This window comes from Paralichthys olivaceus, chromosome 10 (genome assembly GCF_024713975.1).
Source record: "Paralichthys olivaceus isolate ysfri-2021 chromosome 10, ASM2471397v2, whole genome shotgun sequence".
Classification (NCBI taxonomy): domain Eukaryota; kingdom Metazoa; phylum Chordata; class Actinopteri; order Pleuronectiformes; family Paralichthyidae; genus Paralichthys; species Paralichthys olivaceus.
The window spans coordinates 2,530,429-2,538,514 of NC_091102.1; the positions used below are offsets into that span (position 1 = coordinate 2,530,429).

Sequence of the window (8,086 nt, forward strand, 5' to 3'; positions counted from 1 at the left end):
GACACTGAGCACAATCCTGTTTTATTCAATGAGCAAAGAACAGTCACGTGAAACGAGAACACAGAGAGAAAGACGGTCTAAAAGTCGTGGACGCGGCGGAAGGAGCCCACGTTGGGGTTCATGGCGGCCCACTCGTTGAAGCGCCGGTACTCTCCTCTCTCCAGCAGGTACTGACGTCCGCGGTAGTTGGGCAGCTCGTAGAAGACCCAGGCGCCGTCCTGCACGTGGGCGGAGTGAACCTCCCGCTGGGGCCAGTGGTCGGAGAGGTTGTTCGTGTCCTCGGTGGCCTCCAGCGCCTGACCGCCGAAGTCCGGACGCTCGTAGACACGGATCCTGAACACGCCAGAGGACTGCAACACAAAGAGCAGGGTTCAGCTCGGAGAAACGAAAACTGCAGAGTTGCTCATTTTAAAGAGACTCAGCAGAGGATGTGAGTTTTTATAATATCTTCTATAATGTCGCATAAAAACTATATTTTATTTCACTAATTCGTCTTCCGAGGGAAAAGTTAAAGGAACTAACATTTCTTATGATCCTGCACGACCTGACGCTGTCGTTGTAGCCCATCCAGCGCTTGTAGTCGGGATACTCGCCCCGGGTCAGGACGTACTGGTAGCCCAGGTAGTTGGGCCTCTCGTACAGGACCCAGGCGCCGCTCTCCACGCGGACGGAGTTGCAGCGGCTGAAGTGCGTGTTGAGCTCGGGACAGTCGCTGTTGCACTCATAGAAACGACCTTGGAAGTTTCTGTCTTCGTAAAACACGATCTGCGGAAGTGGAAATTTAACACCAACGCGTTGTTTGAGCTGCACGGCTGCACAATAAAGTTTCGAGCTCCTCTGTCAAATCAAACGACGCAAACGATTGGTCGCGAGCATCGTCTCGTCGTCGGCCTACCTTTCCTGCGCGGTCCATGTTCACGCCTCACGCCACAGTTTGATAACGGTTTGTTTTTTACCCTCTTTCACATACACAACATCACCTCCAGGCCTGCTGCAGATTTATATATACAGTGTATGTGGGTCTGCGCTGCCAGGGGCATCATTGTTATTTTAATTGCCTCAGCATTTATATCTGCACAACGGCTGATGCTGCAACTGCTCAGTGTTTGCCCGCTGCTGCTCCGGCTGACCTCTGCATCCGTCCAACGCCTGATTCCAGAAACACTTAGTGATCCACATAAAGTGTCTCCTCTGCAGCTGCTGCCGAGGCCGGAGCGGCGAAGTTGGCTTGTGGCCACGTGGCACGAGGCGGCGCGGGCTTTAACGTCCGTGTCGGAGGGGGACAGGTGGGATCAGGCCGTCACGCTCCACCCTCTGCAGCCGCAGCGCAGTCAGCTGACCAGCTCTACTGGAGAGAGAGCGTTCGTTATTGTGTGTTGATGTCCCGGCACGGTTCATTGCTCCAAATCTGCAGAGAGAAAACAGAAATGGAGGCTTTGTTCTCTGTCCGAAACACGACAGGTGACAGGAAGTGAATCCTTTTGACTGCACGGGCAGATCAGCAGATGGATGAGTGAAGTCAGTTTTGAACAGGATGTGAAAAACGTGTGTTTTGGTTGAATAAAACAACTTGAACGTGAAAACTTTGAGCAGGAGAAAACTTTTCTTCATCAAAGACAGAAAGAACATATCAAACGTATTTTATCAGCTGGATGAAATTACACCTGAGTGAATTTTTTACACTGTAAAAATGAACACTTGAATTTGTTTTATTCAATAAAGTTAATCACAATGTTCGGCTTTTTGCACATAAAAACGGGGTCTACCAAACAGTTCAGCAGGGAACTCCATGTTCACTCTCTCCGGTTAAATGAAGTCCGTCATCATAAGAGTCAGTTTTTGTTTGTCATTTTATTGAATTGAAGAATTTGATGCAGCCGTTCCATCCAATGTTATAATCAATGATCTCAAAAATAAAGTGCGACTGTGGCTCAGGAGGCAAACTGGGAAATCCGGAGGGTTGATGGTTCGATCCCCGGCTAACCGTTCAAATTGTTGTTTTGAATTCTTTGCATATCAAACTCAAAATTAATAAAATAAATCATCTGAACAAAAGACAATAAGTTCACACAACTTTAAAAATGTAGGAGAATCAAAAAAAGGCCTCAAACATCAGATGCAGTAAGTTTAAGTCACCGGGATATTAAGTGATGATGAAAACAACTAATATGAAGTTGTAGTTTCTGAAAGAATGTTTTGTCTTTTAAACTTTTGCGTGAACTGTGAGCGGCTCTTGTTGCTGGTGCATGTGGTTTATGAGGCGAGGTCGTTTGTTGCACTGAGACTAAACGCTGGTGTGAACGTGGACGAGCCTCTGAGGATCAGTGAAGCTGCTGATCTGCAGATCTGTTTTTATCTGTGAGGATAAACCGATTATTAGAAAGATGCCTCAAAGCTGCAGCGTCCAAAAGAGCATTGAGATGAATCAACACATTTCTGACTCTGAGTTTATTTGTATTTATTGTTGTTGTCATGTTCAGTGTTTGTTTCTGTCTTTGTCGTGATGAGACATTTTAAAAAGATTGTTCATCACACGATTTAAACTCACACATATTTGCCCAAAACGCTTAATTGATTGACAGAATATTATCATCAAGAAAATCTGGATTAAAGACCACACAGGCACAAATGAGTGTTGCATCAAAGACATTTATTTCATCACATTCTAATAGACCTGTTTCATTTCTCCGTCATTCTTCTGATGGAGCCCACCGCGGCTTTCAGAGCTCCCCACTCCGAGTGGTGCTTGTACTCGCCTTTCTCCAGCAGGTACTGACGACCACAGAAGTTGGGATGCTCGAAGAAAACCCAGGACCCGTCCAGGACCTTGCAGGACTGGACTTCCTGCCTCGTCCACTTCTCTTGTATCGCCTTCATGTTTTCCGTCAGCTCCAGAGACTGACCGTCGAAGTTCGGCCGGTCGAACAGCTTCAGCTTGTACGGGCCCTTCGCCTGAAAGCGACAGAATCAGACACGTGTGTTGGGTTTGAAGGGCGACGGACGTGTCCTGAAAAGCTTTTTGTCGGTAACTCACGTTCTTGATGATCCTGCAGGACCTGACGCAGTCGTTGAAGCCCATCCAGCGACGGTACTCGTTGTATTCCCCGGGACCGATGACATACTGGTAGCCTGTGTAGTTGTTGCGCTCGTACAGAACCCACCAGCCTCCTTCCACCTTGACTGAGTTGCACCGGCGGATGAAGCCGTGCAGGTCGACCGAGTCCCCTTTGCAGTCGTAGGACTTTCCCTGGAAGTCCGGGTCCTCGAAAAACACAATCTGTGAAAGAGAAGTTGGGAACGAGATTATAGATTCATGAACAAACACTGCACCATTTCAGATCCTGTGATTCCTGCACCCGATGTAGAAAAGTGAACATTCTCACCTTATCCATCATTGGAGTTTAAAACACTCTCAGCCAGTGACCAGTGCAGCACTCTTTATACAAGGCAGAAACAATACTGCCAATTCCATGGTTAGCAGTGCATGTAACAGTAATTACAATTCAAATACTCATCTAGACTCTGCCCTTTGTTCTTACTCACTGAATCGCCGGTTCCACACACAATGATTGTTTCGCAGTGCCAAGTACCCAAACCCTCAGTCGCTGCTCTGAACCAACAAACTCTGGTGTTTGTACCCCTTCATGCTTGGCCGCTATAAATATAAAGTTATATTTAATATGTTCATAATGTTTGATGTAGGTCAGATAGAGTCTAAATGGTTCTCGGTACTAAATTATAACAATGAGTTAATTAACGTTGATTAAAAAACGCACCGACAGAACAACAATCACAAACACAAATGTGATGACAGTGGTGAAATTAAGACAAACAATAGATATAGATTCCACTTCGTATTTATTTGCAGGGATGAAAAAATATTTCCAGAACAAGTAATTGTACAAAAGTATCTCGAAACACGTGTTAATGTGATGCAGCAACTTAACATACTTCATTTTATATCAAAAACATTTTGTGTAACGTCACAGAGTGAAGATTGTTTTCGTCTTCTGTTTTTCCCTCGATCTGCTTCTCACCTTTATAATGAAATGTGATAAAAAAAAGCTAAATGCAACACTTGTGGTTTAATAGACAATGATTTGTATTATTTATTCATGTACTTACTACATAACTGATCTTGTATTTAAAGTATTAAAGCAGCTTTTGAACCAGCCAGTACATATTTATTGTGATGCATCATGGATTCATTGCACAGTCATACATTTAACCAAAACTGTGTCTGAATGTTTCTGTTATTTTTGTGATGTAAAATATCAATAATTAAACAGAACACACAGATAAATATATCGAGATATTACTGTTCAGCCTAGATTTAACATCTTTAGCAATAAGAGTCCTGGAGAATAATTCAGTGTGAAACCTTTGTTTTACTTTGTATTTTAAGAATTAAGGTAAAAAGTTCGGTCACATGATAATATATCAAATTATGCAATAAGCTAATTACATGACGTTTTAATATTTTTTGACTCATCAGTTTTTCAAGAACATATTTTACTGAGTCACTATTAAATCTGTTTGATTTGTTAATAATTAAATCAAATAAATTTACTTGTTTCCTTTTGTACAATAACTTCATGACTGTGATCATGTGTATTTATTCCACTTTATCTTATGTGGTTCAGTTTACGTGTGTATTTGTGGCTTTATATTGTCGGAGTGTTGCATAATATTGATTTTTACAATCTTTAATTTTATATGTTATAGGCATGATTTTGATCATGGCTTATTTACATGTGCTTCATTTCTTTATGGGCTGTACTGTTTTAATTATGGGTTTGTTGTGCTATAAGTTTGTATGATGTATATCCACATGAAATTATATAATATAGGTCATTTTATTTCATCTTATTATGTAATAATAGTCACTTTATCTTAATTTATTATATAATATAGGTCATTTTATTTCATCTTATTATGTAATAATAGTCACTTTATCTTAATTTATTATATAATATAGGTCATTTTATTGTATTTATTTTGTAATATTAGTCATTTTATTTTATTTTGTTTAATAAAATCATTCATTGTATTATTATTACGTTTATATATCTAAATCTGGCTCATTGACAGTATTTTATCGTTATCAAACTCAAGAAGAAGAAGAAGAAGATCTTTGTGGCTCACTGAGCGTGGTGAGTTATTCTTCGTCACATGATTGAATGATCAGTCTTGAGATGTTCACCGTGTTTAACATCTTTACAGACGAGGCTGCAGGTGTCGGGTGACTTCATGTAAGAACGACTCGACTTCTCCGTGAGCTACAAACACTTTTATTCATGTGAGAACAGAAACTGTGGGGGAGAAGGAGAAAATGTCCAAAAGGCAAAAAGCAGGTGTGAGACCGGGCTGATCTCAGAACTCTGCAGGGTCTCTGCTGCTGCTAGAACTGTTTGATCATGCGGAACGATCCCACCGCGGGGGAGGTGGCGCCCCAGTCTGCATAGTTGGGGTACTCGCCACGTTCCAGGAAGTACTGGTGTCCGCGGTAGTTCGGCTGCTCGTAGAGGACCCACGCCCCGTCCATCACCACGCAGGAGTGGAACTCCCGCAGCTTGAAGGCCTCGTACACGGACGGGCAGTCTTCAACACACTCCGCCGCCTGACCTCCAAATTCCTGCTTGTCGTAGAATCTGATCTTCCAGGACTTTCCATACACCTTCAAATAGTCACATCGGAGAATTAAAGTTAATAAGATCATGCTCCTATTTAGCGTCTGAATCATTTGACCTATTTCCAAGTCCTTGTTTACTTTCACATCTACAAATGGGTTTCTTGGCTGTTTTCCTGGTTTCCGTCAATAATTGATGTGCACAGACACGGACAGAAAGCAACCTGCTGCCAAATCATGAGCCCTTTATCTCTTCTTTTTGTCTGTTGGCCTTTGACTGATTACTGTTTGGTTGGTGCACTCTGTGGTATTTCACTGCAGCTGGACCCTCTCCTGCACTAAATAACACAGAAATGTTCAAAAATAAACTGCATCCCCCACATCATGTATTTACCCTTCACGTTATTATGCTGTACCTTATCTGGACGTTTGGTCATTTGCCTTAGTTCAACAATTCACAATATTATTATGAGAACAAGACGCTCAATGCTGAACGACGTTTAAAAGCTTCCGCGAGTCGAGCTCACGTTTTTGATACAGCGACATGAGTTGATGCTGTCGTTGAATCCCATCCACTGCTGGTGGTCAGGATATTCCCCGGGGCTCACGACGTACTGGTAGCCGGTGAAGTTGGGGAGCTCGTACAGGACCCAGCAGCCGCTCTCCACCTTGATGGAGTTGCAGTGGCTGAAGTACGAGCGCAGGTCGGCGCAGTCGGTGCTGCACTCGTACTTCCGTCCTTGGAAGTTCTTATCCTCGAAGAACACAACCTGGATGGAAGCAAACACGGGACATTAGAAGCAGGTTTAGCACAATGACTACAAGTTAAAGACAGTGAACGTGCGTTGCAATTGTTTCCTGAAAGATCTCTTCAGAGGACATCTGCTCCTTACCTTCCCCATTGTTGCTGGTGTTGCTCGTCTCCCAGCCAGCTGCAGCTGCGTCGTGGTTTATATCGAAAAGCAGAATGTGCAGACGAGGGAAAGCTATTGTCATCTAAATTAGGCTGATTTGCATATCAGCAAAATGGTTTGGTCAAGTTTGATTTCCCTTTGTCCACATGTGATGGCCTCGTATCAAAGAAGTGCCAAAAGTGAGACGTGAAACTTCTGAAAGCCAACAGCCTCACGTACTGATTACTGTGTGTTTGTGTGTGTTGCTTCCATCTAACTCTGCCCTGTGAAGGATTATTTACTTTTTATTTGCTCTCAATCTGCAGTAGAAAGTCAAACTTTGGTGCTAAATCATGATTTTTTAATAATTAATTCACATTTGTGCAGCAACAGACTACTTTATCCATGCATTCTTCAAAACACACTGTTGACACGGAAAAGGAAGTTCACTTCAATGAAAAGATAAACAACCTTTAAACTACGAAGCTCCTCCGGAGTGCGATTTGACTTTAAAGTCATATATGAAAGATCTAAAAGACAACGTGTTTGACCAACACGTGGACGTGAGTTCAATCCTGAATAAAGACATTTATCACAGCAGGAAATCACATGTGACGTCTTTATTAATCATCTACATGAGTCATATTAAAGGACGAGTGTTACACGTAAATGTCCTGGTAATAAGATACTGGTGTTGTACTCATACGAGGACTCGTACTATAAAGTACTGTAAGTATTGCAGTACTTGCGATAAGCCTCAGTCGGTCAGTCTCATACTGGACAGAGCTCCTGGACTTGAACCACATGAAGTTTATTAATCTATGATGTTCTATGCACTCATCATTTGTATGATATATTCTAAGGCCCGGTGCACATAAGAGATTTAATCTTCAGAGAGCTCACACAAGATATTATCCAGAGATAAGGAATCTCACAGAAAGCCGCCCGACTAAATGCGACTTCAAACGTTGGAGGAGTAACGTCGTCGGCTACACGCTACAGTCACGTGTGTTCTGTGTGTAAGAACACGGATGAAGTCATGGCTGAGGAGGAGGAACAAGCTTTTTTGCAGCGTGAGTTGGAAATGTGTTGTTTTTAGTCACAGTTGTACAAGTTCACAACATCCGGTTGGGGACGCTGCTCGATCGGCTCGCTCTCATTGGCAGTAGCCGGTTTACTCAGTATTCTGTCAGTAGCATCACGATTCATTTGTAAACCCCCCTCACTCAGATAATTGGCCTCTGATCTGGAACGTCCCTGTGAAAGTCAGAAGGAGCGAATCAGGTCTAAGCCTGATTATCCTTAAGTGAGCAGCCGCTCTAATCGAACACTAATTCATGACTAATTGTGCTTTGTTGCATTTCAGGGTTTTGCAAATGAAACAAATTGAAAATATGGACTAAATGCAGCCGCAGAGACTTTCAGGGATTTGCAACATGTTTGTTTTTTCTTAAGACACTCGTGATCTGAGCTGGTGACACATGGAAGAAAAATCAAATCACAGTTTGCGATTCCTCTTCCCCAGTCTGAGAAAAAGCTGCAGCTCAGTTTTTCCTCCCTCCTC

The 8,086-nt window shown here is 42.8% G+C and overlaps 3 protein-coding genes across 3 annotated transcripts; all 3 read right to left on the reverse strand.

Moving 5' to 3' along the window:
* crygs3 (crystallin, gamma S3) lies at positions 1-1,254 on the reverse strand. Its single transcript, XM_020105833.2, has 3 exons — positions 896-1,254; positions 523-765; positions 1-350 (listed from the first exon to the last, which is right to left on the reverse strand). The coding sequence occupies exons 1-3, from the start codon at positions 911-913 to the stop codon at positions 78-80; spliced, it is 534 nt and encodes a 177-aa protein (XP_019961392.2). The 5' UTR covers positions 914-1,254; the 3' UTR covers positions 1-77.
* A 1,386-nt stretch (positions 1,255-2,640) lies between these two features.
* On the reverse strand, positions 2,641-3,546 carry LOC109641378 (gamma-crystallin S-1-like). The gene is made up of 3 exons (XM_069533105.1): positions 3,384-3,546; positions 3,035-3,277; positions 2,641-2,952 (listed from the first exon to the last, which is right to left on the reverse strand). The coding sequence occupies exons 1-3, from the start codon at positions 3,393-3,395 to the stop codon at positions 2,680-2,682; spliced, it is 528 nt and encodes a 175-aa protein (XP_069389206.1). The 5' UTR covers positions 3,396-3,546; the 3' UTR covers positions 2,641-2,679.
* Positions 3,547-5,294: 1,748 nt separating this feature from the next.
* On the reverse strand, positions 5,295-8,086 carry LOC109641377 (gamma-crystallin M2-like). Its single transcript, XM_069532973.1, has 3 exons — positions 6,523-8,086; positions 6,157-6,399; positions 5,295-5,677 (listed from the first exon to the last, which is right to left on the reverse strand). The coding sequence occupies exons 1-3, from the start codon at positions 6,529-6,531 to the stop codon at positions 5,402-5,404; spliced, it is 528 nt and encodes a 175-aa protein (XP_069389074.1). The 5' UTR covers positions 6,532-8,086; the 3' UTR covers positions 5,295-5,401.